Source organism: Rattus norvegicus, chromosome 8 (genome assembly GCF_021556685.1).
Source record: "Rattus norvegicus strain SHRSP/BbbUtx chromosome 8, alternate assembly SHRSP_T2T, whole genome shotgun sequence".
Taxonomy (NCBI): domain Eukaryota; kingdom Metazoa; phylum Chordata; class Mammalia; order Rodentia; family Muridae; genus Rattus; species Rattus norvegicus.
The window spans coordinates 12,892,310-12,910,915 of record NC_141541.1 but is presented as its reverse complement, the minus strand read 5'-3'; the positions used below and the strand labels follow the sequence as shown (position 1 = coordinate 12,910,915).

Sequence of the window (18,606 nt, the reverse complement as noted above, 5' to 3'; positions counted from 1 at the left end):
TTATGTGCACCTTTTGTTTTGGGCTGGTTGGTTGGATTTTGTCTCATTGGAGTGGGGCTCTATCATCTGTACATTATATCATCATCTGCTTGACTTTTACCTAGGGCTCTACTTCTAGTTCTGTACCTGCTGAATCCAGCTTCTACTCCAGAGGCAGCAGAACTTAACAGAATGGTTTCCAGAGGGGAATAAGTGGGTGGTCTTCCTGTCTGCTTGGTTAGATTCAGAATCTCCAAGAAAACAGAATTCTGGGTGTATCCGGGTATGAATTTCCAAAGAGGACCTGCCAGGAACAGGATCTACACCTTTCCACAGCCTGGGCTTCCAGACTACAGGAAAAGACGAAAGTGGCCAGCAGATTAGCACCCATTTCACTCTGCATCCTGACCCTGACTGCAGATGCCATGTGAGCTTCAGCCTCACAGTTCTTCTGCCACGCTTTCTCCACAGTGGCAGACATAGTCTCAAACCCTAAGCCCAAATAAACTCCCTTCCTTAATGCTGCTTCTCGTGGGCATTTCGTTGCAGCAATGAGAAAGTCAGTAAGCCAGGAAGATACGATGTCAGATTCACATTTTTAATAATAGCTGGCACTTTTATGTGAAGAGCAGAAAATGAAGGGGAGACAGGCCAAGGAAAGCATTAGGGGATTACTGTCCTGAAACACATGTCCTGGTGGAGATTATACAGTGATGCAAAGTGGAGGGTTTTAGGGAGAGCTGCCAGAATCTGTTGACGGGAGGGAAAACGACTATTTCTGCATTTCCAGGTTAGTAAATTGTACCATCTCCCCACACCCAAAAGGGAAAGAAAACAACAGATTTTGCAGGTAGGAAACCATGACTTCTGTTTCGTTGGATTAAGCTGGGATTTCTGTTAGAAATACAAGGATGTTGCTCACTTTGGCTGTAGGATGTGGGAGTGCAGAGTTTAATTGAGAGATCAGAACTAAAGGCAGAGAAGTGTCATTGAAAGCCATGTAATTAAGTAAAAACACCTGAAGGGAATATCTCTTCTAAGAGGGGAGAGAAAGGCAAAGAGGAGAACTTTGGCTCAGACTTTAAAAAGTTTCTCCAAAGAGACAGGACCAGCAATAAGGTTTATAAGGGAGATCAGTTTGACAGAAGAAGCAAAACAAAACAAACACAAAAAACAACAAATGAAACAAGACCGTATGCTGATAGGAGAAGGAAGTGGTTGGCTTTGCCCAGGACTGCTTGAGATCAGGCCAGAGGAGGCAGAGAAACAGAATTGTGTGGAGCGGTTAAGAAGTTGTCTGTAAGGAAGTAATCAGTGTCTGTTCCATTGGCAATTCAGCCATTTCAGATATAGACATTCAGTAACGCATAAAACTATCGCTCTCTAATTTATGATTGGGCACAGGGCTTTGGGAGGAGGGGGATCCCTTCAGACTCTATGACATCATCATCTCTTCACAGTATGAAACTATCTGAACCTCCTGTCCGAACACCATGATGTTTCAATGTTCCTAAGATGTATCTAATCTTTATATCCATAATTATTGTGAACAAGATCCAACATCTGAACATATTTTTGCATCAAAAATTCCAACAGAAGCCTAAGTAACCCAGGGAACTATTTAGATATACTTGCCAACAGTTCAAAGTCGTGCTTTCATATTACAGACTCCCCACATTACATTTGAAGGAAACGACATGACACGGAATTATTATTTCTAAAGATGAGTGGACAGCTGACTCTCTAGAGTACACAATGTGCCTTTAGTAAATTACAGTGCCTAGATCAATAAACAAACTTGAATTCACTGGTGACTCACTTGATTCTGGAACCTTTGTAGTTGCTCTTTCATAAGTAATTGAGGAAGGCTACCTTTAGCAAAGATCATGAAGAAATAATACCAACATGAGACCAATAAGGTTCAAAAACCTTCCCCTCCTCCTCAGCCCAGGCACCATCACTGGCCTCTCTCTCCCTAACTCTCTGACCCAGATTGGAAGTGGTTGCCACCTAATTGTGATCCCAAGTTGACAGTTAAATTTTGGCCTTAGATACTACTGGTCTCACCTTCCAAGTGTTTTGTCTGGTCTCATTCATTTACTTACTGTCCCAGCAAATATTCATTGAGTTTCTAATTATGCTCAGGTACAGTGTTGTTGCTAAGCCAGAAAGTAAAATGGAGAAAGATAAAACCCTGGTAAAGCTCACATTCTACCCAGTCATGGTGGCACTTTCTGTATCCCAACCTAGTACTCCTGGGGCTAAGGTAGAATATTATCAGTTCACAGTCAAAGTAAAACTCTCTCTCTCTCAAAAAAAAATAGCATCTTATTTATTTTTTCCAATACTGTGAAGAAATACTATAACCATGTCAGCTCTTATAAATGAAAACATTTATTTGGGCGGGCTTACAGTTTCCATGATTTAGTGCATTATCATCATGGCAGGAAGCATGGCAGTGTGCAGTCAGACACGGTACTAGACAAGGTGCTAAGAGTCTGCATCCGCAGACAGCAGCAGAAGATTGTGTTCCACATAAAGCCAGCCTCCACAATGACACACATACTCCAACAAGGCCACACCTTCCAATAATGCCACTCCTCATAAGCCAAGCATTCGATCACATGAGTCAATCGAAGCCATCCCACCAAATTCATTCCTTGGCCTTCTAGCCTTGTAGTCATAATGCAAAATGCATTTAGTTCAACTTCAAAAGTCTCAACAAAGTTTAAAAGTTCAAAGTCTCTTCTGAGATTCATGCAATCTCTTAACTTTAATCCCCTATAAAGTCAACATCTAAGAGCTGGTTCCATATTTCCAATATACCTTGGCACAGGATATACATTGCCATTACAAAATGTAGGGAAGGGAGCACAGTAAGGAAATACTGGACCAGAGATGGACCACAAACCAACCAAGCAACTCCAAACACTACATCTCCAGGTTTGATCCAAACGCTCTTTTCAGCTTTGTTGACTTGCTTCTTTCTTTTGGGCTGGTCCCACTCTCTGTTAGCAGCTTTGCTCAGTAGATACCCCATAGCTCTTGAACTCTTGGGGTCTCCACAGTAACTCAGGTTTCACCTTCACAGCATCACACAATGCCCTCTCTGGACCTCTAGGCCACACACCTGGCCCCAGCAGCTTTCCTCAGTTGCAGAGGAAGAGCCCATAACCCCTTTCACACACTGGCTGCTCTGGGCCTCCATACAGGGACAACCCTGCTACATACATGGGCTCAACAGCTTTCCTACTCATGGATGGAGATTCTATAACCTCTTCCTTCTATCCTTAACTCTAAAGCCAGAAGACGTGGTCAAAGCTGCCAAGCTCTACTGCTTACTGGGGCTGAAAAATAGCCTCTCGTTCATTTATGTCTTCACCATACTTTCCTTCACTACCTATGTTTTGCTAGCCTTAAACTCAGAGGTCCAAAAACCTCTGTCTCCTGAGTGCTATGATTAAAGACATGTAGCACCACACCTGTGCCTAAGCTTTTCTTTAATTTTTTTCACAAGATGGATGCTTAGCTGGGTGGGATCTTGCTCCAAGGCCACCACTCACTTAATTTCATTTAATATCTCTAATCTGTTTATCACCTTGAATATAGGACTTAGCTCCATTTCACTTCCTGGTTCTCCTTTAATTCTTGAACCATATTTTTTTGTTTCTTTTTTCTTTTCCTTTTGCAACTTTCTCCATTTCATCAAAACACTCTTCATAAGAGTAAGCCAAAGGACAGAATCTATATTAAGCTGTTTTAATATTTTCTTTGCCACTGCAATTTATCTAAATCTTTTCCGCTTAGACTCAGGTAGACTTTTTAGACAAAGGTAAAAAGCAGCCACATTCTTCACCAAGATTATCACAAGAACAATCTCTAGGCAACATACTAAAATTCTTCTCCTCTGAAACTTTTTGAGCCCCCACAGCTGAAGTCATCCTCAGCGCCACTGCCTTCCATATTCCTAATAGGATGGCTCACTAAGTTCCTCATAAAGGCTTCTACTGCTTTCCTAATCCAAAGTTCCAAAATCTGCATATTTCCAAACAAAGCAAGGATTAGGTCTATAACAGCAATTCCCCAGTCCCTGATACCAACTTCTGTCTTAGGGTTTCCTCTTGCTATAAGGAGGCAGCATGACTATGGCAACTCTCATAAAGGGATATATTTACTTTAGCAGTTTAGCCCATTATTATGGTGGGATACACGGCAGTGTGCAGGCAGACATATTGCTGGAGGAGTCAAAATTTCTATATCCTGATCGATAGGCAGCAGCAGGAGCCTATCTGTGCTCCACACTGGGTGGAGCTTGAGCACATAACTTCCTCCAATAAGGTAACCCTTTAGTAGTGTCCCTCTTCATGGGATAAGCATTCAAACACATGAGTTTGGGGGTGGGGTTGGGTATATCTATTCAAACGACCACAAATATAAAACAAAACAAAAAGATAAGTCAAGTCCCAGTCTGGCAGGTAAGGTAATTTCAACTTTCTTCAGTTTTGGTTTGACTTTGGTCTTTTCGTTCCCAGTTAAGGCATAAAGTGAGATCTTGATTCTCATCCAAGTAACTTCTTTTGCTAGTGACCTGGTTTTGTCATTTTTTCTCTGATGCAGCTGTACAGAGTAGCAATAAAGGTATCAGTCTAAGTTTCTCTGATACCATCTGTCAATACACTACTCATGTGTGGTTTTGTGCCAGGAGGAATCTGCCATTACACCTCAATTGGTTTAAGAAATAATAGAGCAAACATTTTGACTTGAGCTAATTTCTAATTGTAACTAACCCACCTTTTTCAAATATCTTAACTGTGTGATCACAATTAAAGTTACTGGCTTTTGTTATTAAATTAACTAATCACTCTTAGGATAGCCTAACCTACATAGTGAGTAGCAGACTAGCATATTTAGGAAGAAGAAAGAGGAGAACAAGGAAGGAGGAGGAATTGTAGGAGGAAGAAGACAAGGAAGGAGGAAGGAAGAAAGGAAAATGAGAGGGGGGAAAGGGAGAGAGAACAAGCAAGCAGGCAAGATGGATAAACAAGGTCATAATGGAACTAGTTCTCAGTCTCCCAGGAAACCTTCTTCAAGTAAGAGACAGGTCACTATAGCAATACCATCCCTATCTGTGTCTTTTAGATCCATTCATGGACATTTCTCATCATGATTAGGCTAGATTAAAAAAAAATCCACTGCACTTTCAATGAGCTTCTCCTCCTCCTCTTCCTCCTATTACTACTACTACTACTACTACTACTACTACTACTACTACTACTACTAGTACTACCACCCTGTGCATCTCACAATTAAGAAGAATCACACTAGGAAATCCCAAATGCACATTCTCTCTAGTATTTGACAAAGCCTCAACAATTGTTGATGGTCTCATAGAACAACTTGTGAAAATTTTAGGTCTTTTTAAGTTGGTTGAAATTTTTTGGCTATAAAAAGTAAATTTAGAAAACATGATTATAAAGGTATGTTGAAATTTTCAGCTTCTGAGATATATTTTGATTGAAAGTTAGAAATGAGCTCTATTGTTGAACTCCAATTCATGAATAACCATGGTCTTCCAATCTGGAATACCATGTCTGTCTCTGGCCTATGCAAGTGAATTCTTAGATTCTTTTTTGAATTTATGAACTCACCAGCATTCAACTGTCCCTGAATGATAATCCCTGAATCCTAGAGCAGTGGCCCTCATACTTCCAAGAGCATATTAGGACTTTTATGAGCCTGCAAATTCAAAGCAGATGTCATCCTGGCAGGAAACCAGAGTAAGAGATCATACCAAGTCATCTCTGTCAGATTTCCCTAGACCTGGAAGAAGGTTGTCAGGAATGATGGAAATTCAGTCTGAGCTGTTTGCTTCTTCTATCCCTTCACTAAAGGTATGTGCGGGGTTAGGTCCTCACAGTCCCCACATCAAAGATGACATTCTAATGCCGGGGAAGTTTATGGAAAATTAATACTAACACAACCCACTGTAACAATAGAATTCTCATGTCTATAATTATTCTAGGAATCTATATCATGATGATATGATCAAGACACAGTAAGGATAAATCTATACCTGCGCACTCCCCAAGTTTATGTTTCTGTATACAGGAGCATATACTACTGTCCTTAAAAATAATCTCCATTTTCCTGAATAAAAACAGGTTTGTTTGCTTGGTAGAATAGAAAGGAGAATTATTTTCAATAAATATAATTCTTGTAAAAATATTATGCCTTTTGCCTAGAGAACCAAATCTCCCATGATTCCCAAGGTTATGATATCTAATTTTACTTCCCTCAATCGTAAGATATACATGAGAGAGAGAGAGAGAGAGAGAGAGAGAGAGAGAGAGAAAGAGAGAGAGAGAGAGAGAGAGAGAGATTTTAATAGTAACTAAGCAATAATGCAAGTTCTTAGGAGGGAGACAAATGCCGATTGATTGCCTTAGCCTCAGTTCTGAAAATGATACTTGTGAGAGGCAAGCAGAAGATGAGACAATCCATTCCATTTAACACTGGTCTTTAAATCGCTGCCCCAGCAACCCTATCCCTGGGCTTTGTGTAGCACTTATATGTGCTCACTTTTAAGCTCCCAGGGAATCTGCCACTTAGCAGTTCATTTCAGACTTGTCACTAAAGCCATTTCAGCTTATTGATTGCCTGAAAAGATACTTTCTTTTATAAAAATGTGCTTTATAAAATCAGTTGTGGTAGAGATTTCTTAAGGGGAGAAGCGACCTGATTGTTTTTGTTTATTTTATGATCTGGACCCTAATCATCAGAGCAGAAGATGAAAACAAATGGTCCTTAGTACTGTCTGACAATAACCGTGGTAGGCAGATTGCACTCAATTTGTCTATCAGGAGAGGAGGTAAAAATGGAGCCGCAGATAAGCTAAGAGGGAGAAGCTGAAACAAAGCCCTTTGCAAAGGGCTAAGACAAAGACTGTTTGCCTTGCCATATGGTATGTGGGTGGTCTTTGTTTTGCAGATTCTCAGTGCTTTTCATTGCAACTATGTAAAAATAAGAATGCAAAAGGCAATTCCCCTCCTTTGCTGAACTTCTGTGGCTTCTGATAGAAACTGAGAATGTTTTTTGTGGCACTATTGTTAGGTTTCCTTCTTTGGGGATTTTCATAGATTGTGAAGCTAACAAAACGGTTTTGCTTTTTGTTTTTGTTTTGTTTTTTTTTTTTTTTTGAAAAATCAGGAAACTAAAAACCTTAAAGTAATATTTCAGTTTCTTTTTAAAATTTAATTAATTAATTTATTTATTTACTTATTCACTTTACATCCCACGCACTTCTCTCCTCCCAGTCATGCCCTCCCACACTCCTTCCCCCATCCCTCCTCCCCTTCTCTGAGTGGGTCTCCCTGACCTGAATATACATCTACCCTGGCACTTCAAGTCTCTGTGAAGCTGGGCACTTCCTCTCCCACTGGGGCCAGACAAGGCAGCCCAGCTAGAAGAACATATCCCATGAACTGGCAACAACTTTTGGGGACAGCCCCTATTCCAGTTGTTTGGGACCCACATAAATCCAAGCTGCACATCTGTTACATATGAGCAGGCTTCTTACCCTGACCTGTCCTGATCCTGTTGAAAGACATTCATTGAATCCTTTTAGAAAGCAACCAATGGGGAATCTCATTTTCCTGTGGGTTTTGTTTCACCTTTGCTACATGGAGGAAACTCTTTACCAGGAGGGATTTACAGGATTATTGCATTATCTGCCTAAAATGCTTGTCTCATAAGTAACAAAAGGATTTGCAAATCTCTTCTCAGACTGAACACTGTGTATGTATTTGTTTGTTTTTGAAACAGGGTCTTACATAATGGGAGCTGACCTTGAACTTGCTATGTAGCTAAGGATGAGTGAATTTCTGATCCTCTTGGCTCCACCCACTGAGTACTGGAATCACAGATTTTTGCTACCAAACTCCTCTTAATCCTGTTATTTCTAAGGGAATCTCGGCAGTTACACTGTTTGTTTCATCAAGTATAGTACACTAAGCAGGAGTTAGAGAGGTGGCTCAGTTGTTAAAAACAATTGTGTAATCTTTAACATTCAGATCTAATACCCAAGTAACGAGCCAGGCATCTCTTACGTGACTGTAAACCCCCCAGGTCCAAGGTGGGCAGAAGCAAAAAGACCACTGGAGCATGCTGGCTTCTAGCCACTCCAAGAGAGCTTGAGACATAGATTCAAGAGACATGACTCAAAGGCATAAGTCAAGCATGATGGCTGAGGCTGCTCGATGCACTCTCTGACCACCATACATCCACCTGCTCATACATAGACACATATGCACACCGATAAATATGTAAGTCTTTAAAATTATAAACAATCGTGAATGCAAACGTTGTTAGAACGCTAGCTTTTTGCTTCCACCTTCCATGGTGTGCACAGAACCTTCTTCCATTAACCATTTGTCCATCAAGAGCATTTAGGTCGTCTCCATTTCCTGACCTTTGTGAACAGAGCAGCAGTGAACATGGCTGACCAAGCATCTCTGGAGTAGGATGTGGATTCCTCTGGGCACAAGCTAAGTAGTGGTATAACTGGGTAGCATGATAAATTTAGCTTTAGTGCTTTGAGAATCCGCCACCTTGATTTCCAGAGTGGCTGTGCAAGGTTAGAGTGCCACCGCTGATGGAGCAGGAGTCCTTGTGCCTCACACATGTAGGTTGTTTTGTTTATCTGACTGCGGTAAGATGAAAATCTAAGTTGGTTTAATTCACTCCAGGTGACAAACATTTTTTAAAGATGTTTTTAGCCTTTTTTTCTCATATCTTTTTCTAAGAACTCTGTTCAGGTCCCAGACCTCATTTATGAGTGGTCCATTTGTTTCTTTGCCTCTTATTAATCCTCTGTCAGCTGGATAGCTAGCAAAGATTGTCTCCCACACTGTTGGCTTTCTCTTCATTAGATTGTTTCTTTACACGAGCAGATAATTTTTAGTTTTAGGAAATTCAAAAGCAGCACACTCAAGGCAGAAGCCTGACATGGCTTGTTCAAAGCTTATCTGGCCTCTACCATTCTCCTTTTCCAGGGGCTGAGCTCTTCCCTGTGAAAGGGCCCAGGATGTCAGCAGAACTTAACTCACTTTGAGGGTCTTACTCTTTCTGTGTTTCCTTCACTTCTCAATGTCCCTTCGGTTCCTAGCTGCTTTTTCTACAGCCACCTTTCCCAGCACACCTCCAGCTGGTAAGAGTGCCCAAATCTTTCCCACTAGAGCCAGTGGGACTAGAAGAAGGAGATTCCTCAAGCAAAATAACCACACACCAGACCAGACCTTTGCAATTGTAGCCTCTCCAGGAAAATGCTGAGTACCCTGGGCTACTTTAGCCTGTCAGTGAAGACTCATTATTTCTCCTCTGGGACAGAGTTTGCATGATAGCTCTACTTGTGTGGGCATCTCTGGAATAGCCTTCAGATCTGCAACGCCACTTAATTTCACTGATAAACCGTATCTCCCTGCTTCCTCCCTCCCTCCTCCTCCCTTCTGCCTACTTTAAGTTTAACTGGGTTCGTTTCAAATATTACAAAACTTGGCCAGGACTTGACACTGACATCAAATCCCATACCTGCCATTACTGTTCTATTCCTTCCAGTTTACTTGTTATAAAATGTTTTTTCATATCCTTAGGTGTGGCTGATTTTCACTTCTGATCTTTTACCAATAAATACATGAAAAGATTGTACTCAGAACATCATAGAAATGATAGGGACATCACATTGCAGAGCCTAAACTGCTTAAGTCTTTCAAGATGGACATTTTTCTAGCTAAAACATTACATTCAGGTCAAAAGCTTTCTTCTTTCATTTTATTAAGATATATTTAAAAATCTTGGGTATGTAGATCATCTCGCAAGGCACATTTAAGCACAGTAGTAAAAATAATAAAATACTCCCATAATGCTCTTATTCACTGGGCTCTTTTTAAAAATTAGTAAAGAGGGCCAGAGACTCAGTAGGTAAAAGTGTCTGCTCCCTAGCCTCATGATTTGAGTTTGTTTCCTAGAATCCGCATAGTGGAGGAAGAGAATGGGTTCCTTCAAGTGGTTCTCTGACTGTCCCTTGTGGGCCACAGCACATGAGCACACACATACACACACGCATTCATACACATATACAGCCACACACATACACAGATACACACATATGTATGCACACGCACATGTATACATACACAAAGTAAATAAATAAAGTTAATAAATGGAATAAAAATAAGATTAAAAATGTTCTAAATAAAATTCAATAAAGTTGACAAAGAATGGAAGAAAGCTGCTGCCTGCACTGAAATACACAGATCAGGAGCAGATTCACCTTTATGTGTGTTCCACCCTTCTCTCTGCTTAGATAGTAGAGCAGCATCTCAGACCGTAAGTAGGAACTGATTCAGAAAGGGTCACCATTGGTATTCCTGTCACATTTCCAACTTCCTCGCTTCATATCCACCAATCATTGTGCCATTGCCTCATAAATATTCACACCTCAACTAACCATTGTTTATTTATCTTTTTTGATTCATTAAATTGTGTCCTTTATGATAAAATTACCTGTGGCACAAAGCAACTATTATGCTTGTAATCTAATCACACTGCCTGCCAGCCCATCTTGGAGGATCAACAGTGAAGAGCCAATTTCACAATACGCTTAATACTAACATCAAAAGATTAGGAGGCTGGAGACAGACTCCAACTGAGGCAAGCTGGCCTTTGCCAAGTAAAGCAAAAGCATCTGCTGTGGAAACCATGTTCTGCTGGTCCAGGACTCTGCACCTCTAGGTAGAAGGCATACTGATGTTGGATGTTGCAAAGGCACAGAGGAGGCAATCCCAGCACTAGTCAAGGAGAGGTTAGAGTGTTTTTAAACACTGGTGCAGGCAAGCAATCAATAGATTGGCAGAGACATCTGCCTTCTGACCTCAGTTAGAAGTTGATCAGTTTCTGTTAATCATGACTGTTGGATTTAGCAACAGTGGTGGATCTTCCGGAATTGCATAAACTGAGCTTTTCCTAATGCCCCTTAAGCTGCACATGGAGTCCTGAGGAAAAAGACAACCTCATTGCCATCGCAGCTAGCAGCATCAAGGAAAACTGGCACAGAGCTTTGAATGTTTTCCTTTCCCCTCATCTTTGTGCAATGACCCACTCTCAAAATCCTATTTTCTGGGTTCAAGCAAGCACTGTAATAGCCTCTGGCCTCCCTCTTCTTTATCTTTGCTTCACTGAAACAAACTGCACCCAAGCACAGGAAGCTTTGTGTCTCAGCCTCGGGAGGTTTTCTTTGTTGCAGGGAAAGTAGGAGTGGGGGCTGTGCTGGCAGCATCTGGCATCGACCTGGGTCACTCACTCCAACCATGGAAGGGGTACTTTCAGTTCAGAGATGCAGTCTCCCTATTAAAAAAGCCTTCAAATCCTCCTGAGAATACTTCATCATTTTAAGATCAGTTGGGTAATATATACTGGTAATTATATAGGATGATAAAAGTGTAAAGAAAGAAAAAATGAAATAGTGAAGTCTTTATTTAATTTAAAATATTTTTTTATAAATGGGTTTATTCTATATTTGAAATTATAATTACATTTCTCCCTTCCTTTTCCTTCCTGCAAACTCTCCCATATACCCTTCAATACTCTTCAAATTTATGATCTTTTTTCACTAATGGTTATTGTATGTATATGTATGTGATTATGTATATGCATCTGTCCCTAAATGTAATCTTTTCAGAATGTTTCCAGGGCTTACTGCTTGGCTTGAGAAGTTCTTTTTAATGGATGATAGAGATATATGATGGATAAATATGTGAGAAAAATACTATCAGACAATATTTACAAGTGATAGACTGATGAATATATACATGCTAATGTATGATAAGCATGAAATGAGATATTTGATTGATAAATGATAGATAGATGGAGAGATAGATTGTAGATAGAGGTTATATAGAAAGATGATACCTAAAAGATAGATGATAGATGATAGGCAAGATGAATTATATAGACAGAGGGTAGATAGAGGGTAGACAGAAGGTAGACAGAGGGTAGACAGGGGGTAGAGAGAGGGTAGATAGAGGCTATGTAGAGGGTAAACAGAGGGTAGATAGAGGGTAGACAGGGGGTAGACAGAGGGTAGACAGACAGACAGAGGGTAGACAGAGGGTAGATAGAGGGTAGACAGAGGGTAGATAGAGGGTAGACAGAGGGTAGACAGAGGGTAGACAGAGGGTAGACAGGGAGTAGACACAGAGTAGACAGAGGGTAGACAGAGGGTAGACAGAGGGTAGATAGAGCGTAGACAGAGGGTAGACAGAGGGTAGACAGAGGGTAGACAGAGGGTAGACAGGGGGTAGACAGGGGGTAGACAGAGGGTAGACAGAGGGTAGACAGAGGGTAGATTGATTATAATTTCTTACCCAGAAGAAAAACACTAGGGTCATGGTTCTCAGTTTCAGGAAATGAGGAAGAACAGGCTTTTCTCTACTTATAGAGCATCTCAGATATGAAGAAAACACAATCAAACTCAGGACCCAAATCAACAAAACAAAATACTCATTAGGAAATGTAAGATATGAAGTTAAACTGCTAAATATTTTTACACTTTTTATTATTTCATGTGTATGGGTGTTTTGCCAGCATGTATGTCTGTGTGTCACATGTGTGCCTAGTAAACAGAAAAGCGAAGAGAGAGCACCAGATCCCCTAGAACTAGGATATAAAATGTTTACAAACTGCCACATAGGCTCTGGGACCTGAGGCCGGGTCCTCTGGAATACAGCCAGTGCTCTTATACTGCCAATACTGCCAGCTATATACACATGCTTCAAAGTAAAAACAGAAGAAATAATCTCAGAACGCAGAGTAAGTGTGCAAGAGAAGTGTGGTTTAAAAACACAAAGGAGACTGCAGAAGTGAAGAACAAAAGAGTTTGGGTGAACGCTGAGCTGCAGAGAAGGTGGAATGCTCGCAGCAGAAGAAATACCTGAAAACACGGACAAAATCTCAAATCTCACACACTAAACAACAACAACAGCAAAATGGTCATTTCTGCTTGACACTAGTAAAGCTGCATGCCACTTATATTTTAAATAAGAAATAATATTTTAACATGATAAAAGACAAAGGTTAAAATGATAAAATTCAGAACCATTAAAAGCAGCTAAGGAAACTGTCCCAAATACAGCTTACACATACCAAAAGCACAATTTAAATATATATCTTCTGGCTTCAAAGGCACAGTCTGCCTTGAGCTTGTAGCAATGTGGAAAATTTCTTATGTTCATGCATTTCTGTTGGAAACAAAAAAAAATGGTTCAAATTCTTTGAAAAATAATGGGGCATTTTGTATTAGAAGGCTTAATTTCGTCCTAACTTTCAAGCCCATAATCCCCTTCCTGGCATCTAATCTAGGGAAGTAGGATGATAAGCTAAAGAGAAATCTGCCGTGAGCTAGCCACAGCAGTACTTTAATCAAAAGCCTAAGTTAGTGGCACTCGGGGCTTCCTCAGTGGTTGGAGCGCCTACCACAAAAGCATGAGGATTGGAACTCGGATCCCCAGAACATAGCCATGCCAGGGGGTTGGTACCCATCTGTGATTCCAGTTCTGAAAGGCAGACACAAAATCCGACCAGACTAGCAAAAGAGATTGGCAGAATGACTGAGGTTGGGTTTGGCTGAGAGAGCCTGCCTAAATGAATTTTCAGATTTCTGTCTGGGGAATCTAAAGCATGAGGCGTTGGTTCAGGTGAACAGAATTTTTGCTTTCATGGTAAATTTAGCAGCACGTTTATTATTTTACTTGAGATGTTTGATTTTATAGTGGTTACTCCAAATATTAAACCTATATCCAGTCTTTAGAAATCCGAAATTTGTACTTTTACAAATCCTGCAATTTGCTTAATTTAATCATTCAACTATATCAAAATATACTTAATTATATTTAAAATAATGTAACTGGTTAAGAGACACTGAGGCAGAAGCCAGGAAGTCAGATGCATCACAGGAAAAGAAAAGTGAGCGTTCATTCAGCTGGCGACTTCTCAGCCAACTTCTTAGATTGAAAATACCTTGGATTTTTTTTCTTCTGTTCAAATTTTCTCAGCGTCCAAGAAAGACAAGCTAGTCTTTGAAATTAGGAAGGGTTGGGCAGCAGCATATGAAATACAGAATGGGGGCTTCCTATTTTAGAAAACTACTTTTCTGAAGTTCACTCACTTGACTGAATTCTCTTCCAATTCTGTGGGAAGACTGGCCAAAAAGATGAGATCATTTTACTAGCCTTCCTTTATATATAAATTAGGGGTCTCTTCATATATGTCAGTCAGGGCTCAATTGTGAAGGACTGATAACTCTCCTTTAAGCAAGGTGTATTGTATGAAATCAGTTAGCAAAACTGAGACAGCACATGCAGTGTGATTGTTCAAGATCCAACTCTAGAAACACAAAAAGACCGATGATTTTAAAAGCAGGAAGCGAGACCTCAAGGCCCGAAGCAAAGGCCCTGATCATAGCTAAGGGGCCACGGGAGTTACTACAGTGTGCTGGGGAAAAAGCCATCCTTACCTCACGGACAAAATCTCCCCTGGTCTGCTATGATTTGAACTACCAAAACACAAGCAATGTGCCTACCTCTTGAGCCCCACCATGCCAGGACCAGGCCACAAGATGTGTTAAGGCTGCTGAGAGGGAGAAAGGAGAAACGCCTCCATATCTCTGTTTGCTGGCAAAAGACGAGAAAGGGCAAGGCTTCACCCTCCTGCTCACTTCCGGCTTCATATCACATGTACCTGTTTCCTAGTGCTCAAACCCAAAGCCTGACAGCACCGAGATTGAAACAGAGCCTTAGAAACGCAAAGGCTCTTTCTCCATCCACAGAGGAAAGCACAACACCGGAGGCTAACCGTGAGAACTAAAGTGCACCGTCTTTGTCTACTCTGCATCTGCACGGACCCAGTCAACTCTTAATGACCAAGAGCCTCAGTGTCACAAGGAAAGTGTTCAACTACGCAGCGTCATGTCCACAAACCAAACTGTAGGCATTCTCTGCTGAAGTTTGATATGAAGTTTCCTTCACAGTCTTTTCTGTGTGACCACTCTATTCCCAGCATTGTTAGGAGGACTGTGGGACCTTTAGGAGGTGGAGCCTCACTGGAGGAAGCAGGTCACTGAGGACGGGGCCTTGAAGCTGTATAGCTCTGCCCTGTTTCTGTTTTCTCTACTTTCTATCTACCTGAGGCATTGTGACTAGATGCTGCCAGCAGTAGCTGCCACGCCTTCCCTGCCCTGCTGAGTTAGTCACTGGCAGAGGCTAAGGTCTGAGGAGAGTATCACAGGAGAACATACCTAATGTAACACAGGAGTAGAGTTAACCAGAATCTCATCATTGCAGAAAGACAAATGTTCTTCAATCAAACTGAGGCCCCAACAACCGCAGCCTGCCCCCCTTTTCATAACTAGCACAGTTTCAGTCCATTTAAGCTACTCCAAGGTATCATGGGTATTCTGACTCCTCTGTGTTTTACTAATATATACAGTTGTAATTTACCTTCATGTAGTATTGCAAAAGGTTTGTGTTCCGGATAATCTCTTCGTTGTTTCCAGGTAAATTGCTCTGCTAAACTGAGGGAGGGAAAGCACTTCTATCATGGCTTGATTGTTCTTTAATGCCAGAGCGCGTTTTAGGATCTGTAGCACTTCCAGGATTCAGAACACTCAGAGGGACCAAGGCAGCTGGGGCGCTACAGCTTAGGGCTGTGAACTGAGGGCTACAGAGGCAATTTCCTCGGGGATTTGATCTGGAGCATCAAGGGTGATGTGGGGTCGGGGGAGGGGCAGCAAGCAGGAGGGAAATAGAAGTATGCCAGGGAGTAACAATCCCAGGGAAATTTTAAAATTAATTTGTCTTGTGGTAATGTGTTGACAGATTGGTTACTGGAAAGATACCGAGCCAGAAGACTCTGCAGAAACAGTCAGAACCAGAGGGAATGAGTCATTCGTCATGTTGACGGGATTGGAAGGCGACACACTCTATCACCTCACAGTCAGGGCTTACAATGGAGCCGGGTATGGGCCACCCAGCAGGGAAGTGAGCGCCACCACCAAGAGGCACCGTAAGTGACCTGGACTTTTGTTTGTTTGAAAGCCACGTGATCAGAAGCCACAGGAGGTACCTAATAAGCAGCGTCAAAAGGGAGCCTTGCTTCAGAGCTCAGATCTGAATTCCAAAACCAGCTCAAAAATATTTTTGCATTCCCAGTCTGTAAAGGTTATCATCCTGTGAAACAAGGCTAAGCGACTTTGACACAGAAGGGAGATAAAAGGATTCAGGTTCAAAAGCTCCGTGGAGTAGCTATTAAAATGACACTCCTGGAGCAAAACCCTCCTCCTCTGATTCCAGCTGGAAGGAAGCCCATGGCACCAGCTAACGACCAGACACACAGAAGTCAGAAATTCTCAGGACTGAAACTAAGAAATGCTTTTTGGACTAGTGGTTCACTTTCCTGTTTTTATCTTGCAGCCCCTAGCGAACCACCTGGCAACCTCCGTTGGGAACAGCAGGGTTCCCAGGTTTCCCTAGGCTGGGAGCCTGTCAGACCTCTAGCCAACGAGTCTGAAGTCATGGGTTACAAGGTTGGTGTCAGTTCATTCTTGGAACAATACACATTTCAGAGCTGTCACTGTGATGCAGGGCAGGGTGGGGGGCATGAATGGGACATGAATAATCATTTTCTCTTCTTCGTAGTTGCGTTTTTTTGAAGCTTTAAATAGATGTGTGTTACAGGTTGAGTCATTTTTCCTCTTACCCGTAGTGTCCATTTTCTCACCCATCTCATTCATTCTTTCTATCCCCCGAGACCTGTAGCTCTTAACCTTCCTAATGTTAACCGTTTAGTACAAGTCCCCATGCTATGGTGATCCCTGCCTAACCATAAAACTAGTTTCCTTTCTAATTCATTACTTTAATTTTGCTACTGTTATAAATCATAATGTAAATATCTGGTATGCAGAATATCTGACATATGACCTCAATGAAACAGTCATTTTACCCTCAAAGGGGTCACGACACACTGGTTGAGAACCACTGCCTTAAACAATACTACTTCTAGTTTATTCTCATATATACGTTAACGTTTTTTATTTTGTTTTATATTTTTGTATAGAAGATTCTATGACCCACAAGTGGGAAACTAGTGTGATATTTGTCTTTGAGCAATTGTCTTAACTTGCTTAATAAGATTTGTTCCAGTGACATCTATTTTCCTGCTAATGACATAGAGAAAAGAATATCCCATTGCACGTAATTTTCATATACAGTCCTGTGACGTTGAACACCTAAACTATTTCCACAATTTATCATGGATAGCACTGCAGCCATCACTGATATCCAATTACCTCTGAGATGTCTCAACTTGGAGACATATTTTTGGTAAATCAGTGCCAGACAATTGGATCATGTGGAAGAGCTTTTGATTGTATTGTGTCTGTGTCTTGGAGAAAGAACTTGCCTGTGGTGTGGCAGGCAAAAGTCAAATTCATCTCCAAAACCACAAGGCAGCTGAAAGAAAAGAGCAGGAAAAAAACAAGCAAACAAACAAACAAACAAAAACCAGGACCCTGAATTCAGTATGGATGCAGACAGCCTTGTAGAACCTGGAGGATCCTGGCACCCCTTTCCAGTAAACTTTGCTGGCAGATGACAAAACCTGGACCTCTAAGACTGAATAGAATGATTTTCTGTTAAAAACAAAAATAAAACAGAAGAATAAAGTGCTGGAGCCACACATTAAATAGAAAGGATTCCACAGAGAGACAGCAAGCTACAAAAGACAAATTCCACCAGCATCTTGCCTTGGGTTTATAGGAGATCTGGGGGTGAAAACCTCTACACAGCCTGACAACTTTGTTTAAAAATATATACAGCCTATGGGTTTATGTGTCCAAATTCCTAACTTCTGTTTCAGATCATCAAAGTTTAACATTGAATGCTGTGCAGAATTACCAGTTGAATATTATTTATTATAGGTTTGAAAAATTTTTTTCATGTCAATACTTAGGATGGCAACTATTATGATTTTGGTTTTCAACCAGAAATACTGACATAATATTTTTGTGCATAAAGCAGTAGAAGTCTGAAACTTACAACAGACACAGTTACAAATAGAATATATATCCATATATATTCACAGATGGGTGTATGTAAAGCCATTTTCTACTAATACAGGAAACAACTTGCAGTGTTTCCTAACTGAAATTAATATTGATCACAGTGTCACACTGAAACACATACACATACTCAGATCTGACTCATCCTCAGACATATAGAATTTCATCTTTTGAGAAGGCAGATGGGTCATTTTCTGGATCCTTCCATAGGCTCTCTTACTTTTGCATCTTCCCCTAAGAGATCACATCCTTTGAACTCCAAGTATACTCTTTAGTAGTAAGAATGCTGACAGACCATAAAGGACCAAACTCAACAGCATAAGAAGCAGACAAATAACCCTGCAAACCGGAAAAGCAATGTCGAATGCTTGAAAACACACGATAAGTCACATGACTACTTAGAAGGTTGGTGCCTTAAGCGCCCCCTCCAGGGAGCCTTAGTTCTAAACGGCTAAAGAAAC

General features: G+C 41.1%; 1 protein-coding gene across 2 annotated transcripts in view; it reads left to right on the top strand.

The window, feature by feature from the left end:
* The window catches only part of Cntn5 (contactin 5), a 1,240,814-nt gene that overhangs the window by 1,208,414 nt on the left and 13,794 nt on the right, over positions 1-18,606 (top strand). For both annotated transcript variants that reach the window (XM_087560151.1, NM_053746.2), the window contains 2 exon segments: positions 15,906-16,092; positions 16,500-16,612. In XM_087560151.1, coding sequence (XP_087416277.1) covers positions 15,906-16,092; positions 16,500-16,612 — 300 coding nt within the window.